Here is a 15,976-nt window from a genome sequence, read left to right as displayed (position 1 = left end):
TCATGTACTCAGCTAAAAACCAGTTAAACAAATACGTCATAGAGAGACGTAGAAAAGAAATATTTATTTACCTCTCCTTGCTGCAATGTAAGCTAGAGAGCTGTCGTAGCTGGAGAGGTGTTTTCCCTTGGGATTGGCTTAATATTGCCAATTCTAATTGTTGGTGCAAGTTGTTTTCAATAGCTTTACTTAATTTTCAAAGTATGTTTACTATGTATCTCCATGTCTGGAAGGCTAGGCACTTTTTGATCATAAATATTTAGCCTAGAAACTTTATTTAACAACATCAAGATAAACAGAGAAAATTGACATGTTTTTCTGACAGCTTTTGTCTATATCATCTAAAGAGTTGTGTAACACATCACAATCACAAGTAGGATACTTTGGGTGAAAGCTTAGAAACTGTCCTTGTCAAATGTATATAGAAAGTTTGGGGGGTGGGGAGTTAAAATCTAGTAGCTCTTTTGAAAGAGTAAGATTTGTTTGAATTTTTTATTCAGAAATATTTATCTGCTTCCAACTACTGTGAGATAAGCTGTGTGCAACTTTATTGCTGTTCTATAGCATAAAGGTTATTGTTTTCTTCTTTTATAGTACTGATATCTACCTGAAAGCTTTATAGCCTTCTGGAATAGGGTATCATGCATGAAGAACCACTCTTTCATTTGTTATGAATGTTACAAAAAATTAGATATGAGTGGATCCCAGTTTAGTGAAATAGAAACATAAGCAGTAGTAAACTGTGACTTTAATCCATAGTAACACTCTCTTGAACCAGGAAGAGCTGCAGTATATTGTGAAGTTTAGGACTAGAACGGAAGAATCTTGTGGCTATTGTTGCTTTTTAAAAAACCAAAAAAGTTATTCTTCTATGGAAAAACACTAGCCTGCTGATTTGCTTTATTTAAAAAAAAAAAATTAAAAGAAAGAGGGAAATACAATAGCAAAAAAACCCCAAACCAAAACAACCAACCAAAACAACCCCCACAAAACTCAAAAACCCCTAGCTAAAAATTTTAAGTTATATTTGATATTTATGGAGTTCTTCCACTAGAGGGTGGCAGTGTCTTTCCACAGGCACAGCCTTACACCAAAAGGAATCTTTTTTGTGTGGACTTCTCTGTGTGTACTCATTGATAATAGAGTGTATAAATGAAGAATGGTGAGTTTAATATGATATCTGGGATATATGTAACAGTATTACAATTCTTACTATAGGCTTTTCTATTTCAGGTTACTTATGTTTGGATCCTATGAAAGAGAAACAAATGTTCATTGCACAATGGAGCTGAGCAGTAATGTTTGGGAAGAAAAATCAAGAAGTTCTATTAAAACGGTAAAAAGTGTATAATCTTTGCATATTGCAGTATGTCTTATGCTCTTAATACATTGGAAAGAGTGTATCTTTGGACAATGAAATGAGTGATAGAGCAGAAAAAAAATAACCCAAAACTTAACAGACCAGTTATTTACTTTTTAATCCAAAGTATTTCACTGTCAAATTGACGTGTATGGATAACATCATGTTCAGTTATCACAACTGTGCTTGAAAACATACCTAGTTTTAATATATTGTCAACTGTCCATCTGTATTAAAACAAATAGTGTAAAATATGCACTTTTATAGTCCTGTTATATTTCAGTGGGGCAATGTTTAGAAAACAGGAAGATTTACCTGTCTTTCACTGGCCAGTAGTGTATTCCCTTCTGATGTGAGTGTTGAAGACAGGGTGATCAGAGGGTAGGTAGCTGATGTGACTGTCTTTCTCCTTTTCTCCTGCATTTTGTGAAAATATAGGCAATTGCTGTAGATCTCTTAACTTTTTTTAGAGCATATGAATCCTACTCTGTCTGGCAAAGAAAAATACTTCTACGAGTGTCGCCAAATATAGAAAGTAGTAGTATTGGTGGTATTGTAAGTTAATCTTTTACTAATTATCATGCTTGATAACATGAGTTTAGCAGCATACAGCCTACAAATTGCCTTTCTTTTTGTGTGTGTGTGACGATGAGAGTTGCCTTTTTTTTTTTTTTTTTCTTCAAGCAAGAGGGGTGCCATGTGTGAAAGAGTCTTTTAGTTTCACGTTAGAGTGATATCATGGTAGTCATAAAATTGAATTGGGCTTATGCTGAGCAATAAGTAATGTGCTTATTGAAAAAAAACCAAAAAAACCAACCCCCAAAACCCCAGAAACTTTAAAAAGACTTTATGTTAACAATTGGTTTCATGCAAAGAAATCACTGGAACAAAAATCAATGTCCTGCATTTTACTCTCTGCTGAGTGCAACTAGCTTAAGCCCTGTGCCTTTGTTATATCTGACTGGAGTTGTGTTTGGAGACCAGCATCGTTTTGCCACTGGAGCAGCAAGAATCTAGAATTTCAGCATCTCATTCAGTTTCTGCAATTAAATTCCACTATGCTTTTTTTTTTTTTTAAAACTCCTTGTAACAAATGCTATGATACTTGTTTTCAGCTTACTGTATATTATGTTTTGCTAAAAGGTTGTATGGCTGAGCAACAGACAGAAAGCCTCTTTTTGTTGTCTTAGCTGCTGTATTCTTACTCAAATGAAAAACTTGAAGGGAGGGTAGAGATTCACCTATAGTCTCGTAGGAACCCGTAACACTGGGTGGCAATTAGCTTTCTGAGTGTGGCAGGGAAACGAAAAGCGGGGAGCCTGCAGCTGCAGTGCAGACCGAGACACTTCAGAGAAGAACTTTCCCAGAGCATGGTTCAGCAGCCAGACATCATAGAAACCAATGGCAGCTCAGGACTGTGTTCTACAGAAGTTGTCTCTGTCTTGGCCCCCTCTCTACCTGCTCCTAACACAGTCAGTGGTGTTTGTGTGGTTACAAGTTAGCCATGTCAACTCCCTGAGTTGGCTTGCTGCACAACAGCTCCAGTGCTGGTGGAAAGGAAAAAGAAGGGTGGGACGGCAGCAGCTTCAGCTAGTTTAAACTGCTGAAGCACGGCACCATCAGAGGTGATGGCCTAAAGTGTTCCAGTGGTCCTGAGAGGAATTACTGGGTTTGCTTAACTCTAGAGGTTGCTAGACTTCATTGAAGCGCTAGGCAGGAGGTAGATTTGAGTAATTTATTTTCAGACCTTTTTGTTTAATCTGTTTTATGCAGCAGTTTTTAATTTTGTTTAACTTTTTCTAATTTGTTCTAATCTAAAGGTTTAAGCCTCTTTGCATGTTCACATGAGGATAAGGTAGGAGCAATTCAGCCTTAGTAGTCTGGCCAGTTCATAGTCTTAACCCTTTCCTAATGATAATGATGATAAATATTTTCAAACATTTCAAGAAACAAGCAATACTGCCAGTGTTCAAAAAAAACCAACAACCAAACCAAAAACCCAAACAATTTCAGGATCTGGACCCAATGCTGCTAATACTTACTCATGTGAACGAGCCTTTTGTTGGGATAAGCCGTGTATGAAACCACGCGCAGATCTGCAGGGTTGGTGCTGTAGCAGTGAAGGTGGTAGTACACAGATTTACCATTACGCTTCTCTGGACAAATTAATTTGTGCTTATTTTTATATAATTTTGAGTAGCAATATTGGAATGTATTCTTTTACACTCTAGCAACAGAAGAGGAAAGAAAAAAACACTCTGTGGGCAGCATGGCACCGGTGTGTTTGTGACAGCAGGTGGCAGTAGGACTAAACTGATGGAGGGTGGCATGGCTCCGTTTTTAAAACTACAGAAAAATACTCAGGGTGAGACTCTAAAGAACTCATCTTCTGTTTCAGCATCTAAAATGAAATGGCAGGTTTTTAAAATTTCTTAAGCTTTTGGAAATCTGGCCCGCAATGTAGAGAAGGGCTTTCTATGCATCTTTGTTGCAGTTCTTCATTAAGCATAGTTCAAACACTGCCTGCCAGAGAGCAGAGACTCCTTGATCTGAATTGCTCTAGCTCTGCTCTCAGTATGAAGAATTCACTGTGCTCAACCATGTTGAACTTTAGGCTGCTAGATAGGCTTCCTAATTTTAAGATCCTGCTTTTGAAAATCTTGATACGGTAGAATACGGAAACTGAAAATTAGCAACTTGCAGAACTACTTTTTGCTTCTTGACTTATATTCAACAGATATAGTGAAATCATGGAAGTGTCTTTTCCTTAAGAAATCAGGTTAAATATGCAAATTAAGTTACAAAATGTTAGGACATCTCACTGGGTGGCAAGAGTATTGCCAAAGATCCTCAACAAAATAAGAAGCGTTCCTGACACACTTAACACTGGAACTTCGTTATTTTTCTCAGAAATTGTAACTGTGTGATTAGTTAAATAGGAAGTAATAAAGAAAAAACATTGTGATATTTTTCCAAGCAAAAAGTTTACTTGTGTCTTTAATTGTGATTTTTAGCTCTAATGCAATGTTAACCACAAGGCAGCTGATTGTAATACTTAGTATCTTTCTAATATTACATCCACCTTTTAATGCTGAAATGTGCAATAATTATTTGAGATGAAGTTGTTGGAATGAATAACAACTTCAGAAACTATGGAGGAGAAATGACAGACTAAGTTGAAGTGAAAAGTAGAAAGATGCATTGTGGTTTAAAAGCATCTAATTTGTAAGAGTCTCACATAGGCATGAAAATACATCCTCTGATTCAGACTATGTTCTACAATGCTCCTGAGGAAAATTCTCATAACTTTCTATACTTCCTGGCGTTTTCATTCTTTTTATTATGTTAGTAGCGGTGATAAAAGATTAGACAGGTTTAATACTTCATAATGAATTTTGGTGAGCCTTTAATCTGATCCCATTATTTATGGAATATTAGTAGGTGTCAAAATTGGTTTTGAAAAAAGAAGCTGTGTTATTGAACATATCTAGAGCATTATTGAAGTGTCTGTTATAATACAAAGGTGTCTCAGGCTTCTGTTTCAGATTGATTTGATAAACACCAGTAAGGTGTTCAGATGTGAACTTCAGAGAGGTGATTTGGCACATTCCCATGTGACACATGTAAACATTCTTAAATATCTTAATTAGTAGTACGTGCTGCTGGAATTAATGTTAATCACTGCATTGCTTTGTAAAAATTATGTATGGATAGGATGTAGTAATTAGCATTAGCAGCATTGGATTACTAGACAGGTGTTCTGTGGCTAAATAATTAGATGTCTGAATAATTAGGTATATGTTTGTAGATATTAAATGGAGGCTGCATCATAAATGTGAATGGTTATGTCCACCGAACTGCCAGTTAGCAATACCAGATTGGTTTCTACAAACAAACCAAATTGTTCTGTTTTCCCTTGGAGCGCATCTGTTTAGAGAGGACCCCGGCCTTGTTACACTTAGTCCGAATCTTGCTGCTAACTTTACTTGTGCCAGCACTTCATGTCTAGTGTTGTGAAAGAGTAACAATTTTTCAGCAGAAACTGAAGTTGCTTTATGAATGGAAGGAAAATATAGTCTGCCTTCCTTAAAAGTGGCAGAAGAATGGACATAGAAATGATCTTGAAGTATGAGTAACAGAGACCTGAGATAGCTTTGCAGCTGTAAGTATCCCTTATATTGACTATGCAATGCCTTGACTGCTCAATGGATGCTCAGCTGCCCTGAGTGTGGCAAGCGCTGGCACTTTCCTCTGGTTCCAGCACTGTAGAGAAGAATGAATCAAGAGTATAGTTGTATCGAAATACAAATCTTATTTCTTATGAACTGCTCTGCATATCTTGGTAGTCATGTTACCTTTCTTTAGGTATTGATTTTTCTGACAGATAAATTGGTTTTCCACAAATTGTAGAAACTACTGCAAAATTAATGTTTTCTCCAGTTCATTCTGAACGTTGTGGTCAGCACTGAAGTAACTGAAGGGGAAGACCAGTGACACGGTCTTTCAATATTGCACTTTGAATTTGTGCATGTGTATACATACACATATATAGGCCATGATTTCCACTTCTTTTGGTGAGGTTATCTTGATGGATATGGCTTTTTATAGGTAAATTTAATGGTAACTTTGAAATTGCTGTAGGCAGGCTGGTTGGTACCTGTTTATAAAAACAAAGCAATATTTCTCAGCCTTTCATAAAACTAAATTTCCTTTATCAGGGATTAAGGGAAACTTAAAGGTATTCCAGTACTGTAACATATGAGTGTAAAATGAGAAGTAATGTAAATCAAATCCAGCACCTTCTGAAATGAGTTGCCTGAAGATACTAAACTATAATGTCAAAATTTAAAGCAGCTGTGAAATGTTAATTTGTAAATACATAGAGTTAAATGCCTCACAGTTGGCATTTCAGTGTGCTTATTTAACAGCCTGCCATTTCAGCATTTAATCCTATCAAAAGAAAGGAGGAGGATTAAAGTAAGAGAAGCTTTTTGAAAATGTCACTTTTTATGAAAATTCATGATCTTGTAAAATTTGATAATATTTGTAAATACAATGGGGAATAGTTCTGAGATTTGTGCCTTACATAATATTCTGTAATCCGTCTTTCAAATAAACTTGAAGGCCATCAGGATTTTTTCGGTCTCATCCTAAACATTTAAGCTTTTTGACTTGGGGCTTCAGAAAGCTTTTCTGTGATTTAATGAGTGACCTTCTGTGAAAATGCACTGTAGTTCTTTACTGCTCAGAGACTGTTGAATATGAACATTAAAAAAAAGACCAAAACCAACAAAAACCCACTATCAGCTTTTCTTTTTTTTTTTTTTTTTTTTTTTTTAGTGCATGTATATTCAGATAGTTGTTTAGAACCAGTTGTCATCCCTCTAGTCACAGCCTGACCTGCTACTTATTGCCTGCTTATGAATCATTCAGAAGTTATGTACTGCATCCTTGGGCATGCATACCCTCACCTGGGATGGGTAGAAAGCAGAGCTTGTACGCTTTTGCATTTGGCAGCAGATAGTAGTAAATGCATTATGTGCAACCAAGTCTGTAGCTTCCCTTACTTGCACCTTCTTTCTCCTTACGTCCAAGCTTGAAGTTGTGATCCTTCCCAGCCTTCCCTGGAATGCTGCAGAGACTGACTGCTTGCAATGAATCTGACGTGCTGAGTTTCAAATTTAAAATACCAGATGGAAAGATTAGTGGATAAAATAACTTGAGTGAGAAGAATCTGTAATGAGCAGGGCTTAATGCTCTGTGTGTGCTTGTGCTTCCCCCATCGCCAACTCCTACTTTAAGAGCTGCCAACAGAACTTATTCATAGTATTCAGACTTAGGAAGAGAAGTTCTTCTGCAGCCAGATATTTGGCTCATATAGTGAAGGAGGTCTGTTCTGAAGCCACTTAATTCCAGTCTAAATCTCCATTAGATTTTTGTAACCGAATTGTATTGCAAGTGCCATTGGTGATGTTGTCTATTCAGTTGGGGTCTTCCAGGCTGATATTTTGCAGGGTGTTTCACTCTCTGAAAGTGTGGTAGTGACCACCTCCTGATTCATCAGAAAGAGTCATGAAAGAGGCACAAGCCTTTCAGGTGGCTGTGTTGGGTGAATTCACCTTTGTAAGACCTCTCTGTATGACTGTTCTAGGACAGAAATTATATAAAACTTCAAGCTTGATCAGGGATTAGTTCTGTTCTATAATGCTTTTTACAGAGCTGATAAACAACATTCATTTTTGCTGTGTTTTTTCCTTGAAGGTTGTGCATGTAATAACCAACCTGTAGTACAGATTCTTTGAGTTACCTTGTAGTTGCCTGTCCTCCGTATCCTTCTGATAGTACACAGTTTGAATAGCAGTTGTAAGCTTTTCTTGTCATACTTTTTAACTTTGTATTTAAAATACAAAACTATTAAGTAAACACTAAATGATATCTTTCCCTTAAAAATGCTTGTAAAAGCTAAGATGGGCACACTGTTTTAGTGCATCACTAGATGTGCTGCTGATGACTTTTTTTTTGTATTCTTGTCATCTATTCTGCTGCATGTCCAAATATTGGATGCAAGAAAGAGTTTAAAGTAGGTTTTACAGCAGCTGTGTTTCTCATTTGCAAAGAAATTGATTTACAGTGGTAACTGATCTTGCTAAATAAATAGATGGTTGATGCATGAAAGCTGACTTTGTTTGCATAAACAGTATGGCCTATTGTAAGAGAGATAACAGTGTTTTATTGACCAGAGTAAACAAGGTGGTTTCTGGGTAATTCAGTATATTTCTGGAATGACTTTCTAAACTATTTTGTTACATCCTCTTGCAAAGTTGTGCAGCCAGATGAGCTAGCAGCTCAGGTTGGAAGCTGCTGCACATGGCTGGAGTAGAAGGGGAGGGACTGACTTAAACACAGATATCCACAACCACCTTTCAAAAAATAAGCAGTTTTCATTCTCATTGGTTTGTAGTTTGTTTTCCTCTTCAGTCTTCTAGTTTACTTTTTAAATATATTTTCTTAGAGCATTTTTATAAAAGTTAACCTCTTCTTAACATACTAGGTTTTTTCTTTTCAGATTGAGAGACTGGGATCTGTTCCTACTAAGGAGGTAGTAATTGGATTGAAACTAATTTACCCATTTGTATGGATTTTAGTGATGTTATAATGTTTCCTTACCAAATCAGGACCTCGCCAAGTAAACTGCTGGGCATGTCAAAAACTGTTTCCTTCCATTGATGAACGGTTACGTCTCCCAAAATAACCAAGAAGGGAGCCTGTGTTCGAATGTTTAATTACTGAACAAAAATGTGTTTTCCAGGTTGTAACAACACAAAGAGAGAAAGCCTGGGGGTGGGTAGAAAGTCTTGGAAAAGGGGCCCGTGGCTGTGAGTAAAAATACTTGTTAAATAGTGAGGTACTGGCACTTAGTGCTCATATGCTCTCCTAAAATCACTTAACTTCTAAAATCTGTGTGAGACATGTAGGGGTTTGACACATGACAAAGTTGTAGGGGTGTTTGTTTCTGACTGCAAGTTGTTCAGCGGGAACTTGTCTGAGTTACTCCCACAAGTACTTCATCATCTGGAAGTTCATCTTGCAATTAAGGAAGGGAAAATTACATTGTAGTTTCTGCAGATTGTCAAAGGATAGGCAAGTGCTCGTAGTTACCGCAGAACAGCTGATGTTTAACTTCTGACCCATTAGTGCCTTCAATAATCTGGTATTGCCCTTGGTTCCAAGTATAAACAATTCACCTGTTTATAGACTTTGAAGTACAGTAATAACCACTGAGAAGGCTCCTCTTCTGAATGCCACTTTATTTAGTTGCTTTGTTCACAGTTTTCAGTCTGAGCAATTAAAGCTACTCAGCTTTTTTACTAGAAGTTTATCAACAGCCTGCAGTTAGATCTTGCATTTAATTTTGGGTTTACTCTTTACAGGTTGTCTGACAACTTCCCATGCTCGCTTGCAGTATGTCAAATGCTGCTACTGAGTTTTACCTACCCTTGTTCTCTGCATTGTTTATTGCTGTTATGGGCTGTACTAGAGAAGGACTAGGGAGAGTGTGTGCAAATGAATGTCTAGGAGGAGTTAACTTATTTTAGTAGGATTTTGCCCAAATTGGTTATGTTGTTCATTTGTTGTTGTTTCGTGGCGGTGTTTTGTTTTTTAACCCAAGTTCGCAGATGGAGTTTGGAGACTTGACAGTCTTTTAGGTCCTCTTAAATGACTAAAAATGATGGCTAACTATGGCAGACCATTTCTTGAAGTAAAGTAAACCTGTTGCACATTTACCTCCTGGAATGTTTCTATTTTTCATTTGATAGTCTGAAAAAGGCATAACTAGGCTAGGACTAATATCAACTTTTAGCAGCTCATTTTGACAAAATGAAGAGCCAGAGTGAAACATAATGGCATACATTACACTGCTGAACTGTGCTGTCTGAAACAGATGTTTTAGGTGACACAAACTGTGATACAGGGAGCAGATGGAGACAGCAGAAAGGAGATGGATTGGTACTTACTAACTGATGTTTGTCACCAGGTGAGCAGGTTCTTCAGCACTAAGAATAGGCTTTAAAGAGATGTATAAAATGAAGGGGTCCTGAACAGGTTGGTTATTACAGGCTGCTGTGTAACTGAAAACATCCATTTGTTGGTAGGTCATCTGTCACTTCTCTAACAGAAGTTTGCTTGGCTGTTGTTGTTTCTCATTTTTAATGCCCATAGATGCATAAAAGTATCCAAAACAACCATTTGCTTTTAGTTAATGGACAGACTGAGAACTAATCAGAGTTTGTGGCATTGTGGCCTTTGTGTTCCCATCTTTCTCGCTGTCCTGCCCACTCAGAATGCACACTGTGTGACAATAGGACAAGGTATCCAGTTACTCTGCAAGTCTTTAGGGATCGTGAAGATGATCATGAATAGCACGGGCAGCCAGCAGGAATGTGCTGTGAAAGGTGTGGCCATATCATAGATTGGACAAGCATGTATTTTGCTTATCTGCTAAAATCGGCAGGGCCTCTGTTCCTATCCGTCCTGAGCTCCTGGTCAGTAAGGGCTGCTCTCACTTGTAGGCACCTGGCATAAGATGGTATTCTTTTACATGTCTGCTTTGCCTGCAGCATGCTATACACTTAGAAGTGTGATTTATACTTAGAGTTGCATAAGTGCAGCTGTTTGTGTTGGGTTTTTTTCTTTTCTTTTCTTTTCTTTTTTTTTTTTTTTTTAAATAATCAGAAGTATGAGTGTGTCTCTGGTTCTCTATATTATTCAGACTTCTTACCTAGTGATGGCTCTACACATCTGTGCTCCTGTCTGGATTTCATCAGGTATCCTTTTGTTCTGATGAGCTTTTAGAAGAGATTGTATTCAACTCTTCTGGAACATTAAGTATATGCTAATTAAATAGGCATATTATAGAGCATGTGAAGGGAAGAGGAGAGCTTACAGGGCAAACTGCATTGGATTCCATAGTTTTGCTTTTCACAAAATGGCTTGTATATAAACATTCTCATTAGTAGAAGAAATCTCAGCTGCTTGGTTCTGATTCTCATTTTTATATTTACACCAGCTAAATTAACAATTACATTAGCTTAAACAAAAGCATAAGCAAGTTAAATACCAGGAAGAAATTTGGAATGGAGATTTCTTAAAATATCCTTAATTAATAATATATAGTATGATAACAATTATTAGTATTAATGATTTAACTAATGAGCCCACTGTTCTTTAATGTAGATATTTAATGCCCTTCAATGGGATCAAAATGCATTTTCATAAACCACAAATAGTTGATATCTAGTGGTCTTAAATTTTGTGGTTCATGTGTCAAAATACAGGCATAAAAAACTACTGAGTAACTGCAATGAAAGGCTTTAATTTTGTGGGAGAAATTCCTTATTCTGAGTACACTCATGTAATGTAGCTATATTTATGAAGTCAAATGGGTTAAGTAGTTCAGATTCTTGAACTCAAGGTAATGCAGTGTTGTTACATGTGTCACGTCTTACCTTCCTAGAATGTAATTATTTAACTGAACATTATCTCAAAATGGCTATTCATTTTTTTTCTTCCTTTCTTGCTTTTCAGTCATAAGCTGAAGCAGAAATTAGATGTTTGTCTCAGTGCTCCAAGTGCCTTCTAGGTCTAGTAGGGTGGAGCTCAACACCTGGAGGCAACACAGTGAATGAGAATGGTGTTTGGAGTATTTATATGTTGACATTATAATTTTCACTAGTTACGATACTGTGGCTATTCTGTGTCTGTAGAACAGCAGGAGTGAAATCTTGCTTTGTAGACAAAAGTGCATGTTAACATAATTATTAGCGCAGGATAAGTGATTCTTCTTGCTTTTTCTTAAGGGTGACCAAGCATTTTAAAAACACTTTCTGTAATTAAAAAAATGTATAAGCAAGCATTTTGTAGTGCAAGTGCGGTACGTGTCTCCAAATGCTCTATAATGACAGCAGATAGAAATGAGAAAGTAATATGAGTGGGCAGCATAGCAATTGCCTTGGAAAAGCCTAGGGGATCAAAAATGGAATTGCTGATTCCCGTCACATGAATGAAATGACTAAAAGGTCATTCCAGTGTATTAAGGTTAGATGTAGCAGAGTGATGCTCTGCAAAGGACACCTACATATCGGAAGTAATCGGTAGTGAATCATCATTAGAAAATGGAGCATTTCCCTTAAATGCAGTCTGTTAAAAGGCTGCTTCTATTAAAGTTTTGGTAAGATAAATAGAATCTTAGAACTATGAATGTCTTTACAAATATTTTAACCAAAAGTCAGTACCTTCAGATCTATACTTATGTCATTCTGTTTCCATTTTTAGGTGCTTAGTTTGGGACAAGTATCATGCCTGTGCACCCTCAGATCCATTTGGTGTTAATTGAAGCTATATATTTTCCTTAGCTGAAGGAAGAAAACAAAACCAAAAAAAGCCCTTAGAAATCTGAGGCTGGGTATGCAGAAAGGGTTTTTGGTGTTTGGTTGGCTTTTTTTTGTTTGTTTGTTTTTTTTTTAATTATGAAAACAGCCATAAAGTTTTTCACACCTAAACAAATATATAAATATATACATACATATATAAAGTGTATATACAAGTTGTGCATATATATAAAAATGCATGCACTTAATATATACAGATCTGTGTATGTATTTATAAAATGAAAAAAACCCATCAGTTGTTCTTCAGTTAAATTTAAATGGAAGTCTCATGGATAACAAGTTGACCATGCATTTTAAAAATGTAGATACTTGTAAATACAATAAATGACCCCTGAGAAACTGAGTTTGGCTTACCTGAAGTTCATCAGTGCTTACAGCTCTGATGTACAAAAGAGTCAAGAAATACAAAGATGATGTTTGAGAGCAATTGCAGAAATCTGTTAGTAGGTTGCTCGGTAGTTAAATCACACATCTGTGGGAGTATATAAAGAATAAGCTGTACAGCAGCTTGTAAACTAAAAATACAATCACTTTACATAACAATGTGAACTACATGTGAAGTGAGCATAGGATTACAGTGTTCATAACTTTATAACACAAACAAACATGTGGTCCATCTCCACCGTAATCTCTCTCCCTTTCAAACCAGTGTTTTCCACTGGTCTCAAATCAGATGCACATTTGTGATAAGTAGAGACAAAAATAGACAGTGTATATGATTTCATTGAACTAGTTAAGTGTATGACAAGTAACCTGCTTAAATGATAAATTGCTGTTCAGTCACATGGTATTTTCTGTGAAATGTGGAGTCAAAATAGATTTGAGCAATATAGCCTGTTCTTAGGGAATATGAAAAACACTATGTGACAAAGGTGTTGGTAGATGTTGTACATACTCATGTATAACATGCATTTACTCATAATTTTTGAATCTGAGAGCTGTGTATAGACTGTAGATAAAGTTGTCCTCTCCATGGACATGTATATATAAATAAATGAAAGACAGTTTGGAAAACGGATGTGCATATCACAAACTGTGTTGACAGTAGGACGCTTAGTACATTAGTAAGTGGTACAGCCTGGGGGCTGAGGACATGACTTCCACACCGTACGCATCGTGGAGGTTTTACTGGGGTCTGCTTCTGGTCTGGCCCGGACTGACCACGGATTAGTGTTAGGAGCACATTGTCGGGTGTAGCTCCCTCTGGAGGGAATGCACTTTGTGTGTTTCAGGGGCACTTCATAATGCAAATCAGAGCACAGTAGGTGGAGACGGTGGGGAGTTCTGCCTCAAGAGCGCACACCGCACACCTGATCTGAACTAAAAAGCAAATGTAGGCATATGCTTTGAGCAACCGTTAAATTGCAAATTCCATCTTCGGTGTTGACTGGATTGCTGCTCCTACCTCTTTTGTCTCTTGAATGAGCTAAAAAATTATAAAGTTTATTTCATTGCTGTCTTGCACATGGCACGGAGGTCTGTCTGCAAAAGGGCATCAAACTTTTTTTTTTTTTTTCTGTTTATGGGGGGCGTAGAAAAGAAGTAACTGAGGGTCTGTTGAAGCCTGGGTTAAACTTTACCTCCTGTGGGGTGACAGGGAGGTGGGTTGCTTGTCGATGGATTTAGATTATGCAGTGAGGCTGATGCAGAAGTCATTTTGTGTAAAGGGCTTGGAGGTCGTGGAAAGAAAGCATTTAAGATATCAGCATAGGAGAAAAAAACTTGGAGGGCTCTAGCTGCCCATATGTTAAGTATTTGGGAGGGGGGAACTGTGGGCAAGACAGGATAGATCTGATATATACAACTCAAATCCTGTAAAATAGCTCAAAATGGAAAAGAAACAGGTAGCGATGATGTGCAGGTGACTATATTCTTCTGTCTTGTCTAGGTAACTTGATTTCTTGTGATACCTAAAATGAAGTGGCTACACTTGCTTCGGTAGTCATTCGTTACCTCTTTGAACTGTTGCTTTACTTTGGAGGAGTGAAGTCTAGTGCTGAGTATTGATGAGATGAGAATTTTGAGGGTGCTCCTGAGTTTTCTTGGTTGTGATGCCCTGTTAAAGTACAGGGAATTAAGGGAGTGGTAGGGGTGAGTTTGTTGATTGGTAGGGTTGGGTTTGTTGTTTCAAGGCTGATATGAATGTGCCTAAATTACAGGGACACAGTTTTGACCTGAAGAAGGCTCTCCACTTAGGTGGGGTAAGATGTGTTAGGAGTGAAATACTGCGCTCAGTGTTCAGCATGGGAGCTTAGGAAGGCCATGGCATGAGCCTTGCTAGTTGAGCAGCCGTGTCAGCAAGGAAAAATAAGGCGCTCAGGAAAAAGAGTTCAGTTACCTGGAATTTCTTTGAAAGCTTCCAGTAAGGAAAATACTCTAGGTGCTAGGAATTGTATTACTTAACCAAACCAGTTCTTTAAGCAGCACTTAGAGATGTACTATCTGTTAATCATTAAAGGAGAAAGCAGGCACAGTAGTAAGGGAGAGCAAATAATGACTATTAGCTTGGTGCAGGAGACCAGGTATGATGATGAATAACTGCATCAATTCAGCTGCATAAACAGAGAATAGAGGATGTCTAACAGAGTAATATTTCCAACAAAGTCATAGGAGTAGTAAGGTCATGGGAGTAGAGTAGCTGTAAATATTTGGCTAGTGTGGAATCTTTAAAATACCTGATTAATATATGTTATCTGTACGTTATAGTACAACTGTAAGTTTCCTGGGAGTTGCTATCAGAAACATTAAACAGCTGGCTTCAGCAGAAAAATTGGCTCGATTTCAAGCATTTCTTCATATATATATATATACACACACACACACACACACATATATATATGTAACTTCAAAAAAGATTTAAATGATATCTGGACAAGCTATCTGGTTATTAGGAGTAATTTAGAATGGAAGGGACTTCTGGAGGTAATCTGGTCCCAGCTTCACCCAGGTCAGGGCTAAACTGGCTCAGACTGCTCAGGACCCTGTTCAGAGGGACCCTGGCAGCCAGGCAGTGCTAGTTGTTAAAAGTCTTTCTTTAAAATTTTATTTTTTTCATCACTAAATAGTATGCGACAGACTATACTGTTACACAGGGAGGGAGGGCAGGCAGCAGAGCTATCTGAACTCATTTTGACTAGTTAAATAAAAATAATTCATGAAAAGAGCGATTTAGTCTTGAGACCAGTCTAGGACTGTTTCTATAGGGATGGCTTCAGATGGAGTAAAATTTCTTTGTGTTGCAGGCAGTCCAGGCAGGAGGCAGTTTTAGCCTAAAAACTCTGTAATGAAATTGCATCAAGGTTATGCCTGAGCTTACAGGCCTGCTAGAAAGAGAAAATAGTAAGTATGTAATATTTTTTTCATTTATTAAACTTCTGCAGTCTGGCTACAATGGGTGATTAGCTAAACCATGGGAACACCTATGATGGATTTTTATTCCTTGCAAACAATATTTGAGTAAAGAGTGTGTTTTGCCTTTTTTTTTTAATAAAGTTTTTTGCCACGTTTGAGAAATGTTTCTATTTCCGTTACAGTTCTTGAAGCTGTAGCTATTGGAAGAGAATCTGAAATAACATATATTCTAAAAATATGTTTGTAATAACTAGGAACGGACTTTTGGCTGCTGTTGTGAGCAAAGGCATTCAGGTTCTTGCCAACTGATGTACAG

General features: G+C 37.2%; 1 protein-coding gene across 1 annotated transcript in view; it reads left to right on the top strand.

Moving 5' to 3' along the window:
• The window catches only part of PDZD8 (PDZ domain containing 8), a 67,070-nt gene that overhangs the window by 25,898 nt on the left and 25,196 nt on the right, over positions 1-15,976 (top strand). Inside the window, exon 3 of the mRNA XM_052799154.1 lies at positions 1,234-1,336. Coding sequence (XP_052655114.1) covers positions 1,234-1,336 — 103 coding nt within the window. The remainder of the gene's footprint in view (positions 1-1,233; positions 1,337-15,976) is intronic.

The sequence above is a fragment of the Harpia harpyja genome, chromosome 10, assembly GCF_026419915.1.
Source record: "Harpia harpyja isolate bHarHar1 chromosome 10, bHarHar1 primary haplotype, whole genome shotgun sequence".
In the NCBI taxonomy this organism is placed as follows: Eukaryota; Metazoa; Chordata; class Aves; order Accipitriformes; family Accipitridae; genus Harpia; species Harpia harpyja.
Note: the sequence above shows the minus strand (reverse complement) of the source record. Positions and strands in the feature narration are given on the sequence as shown.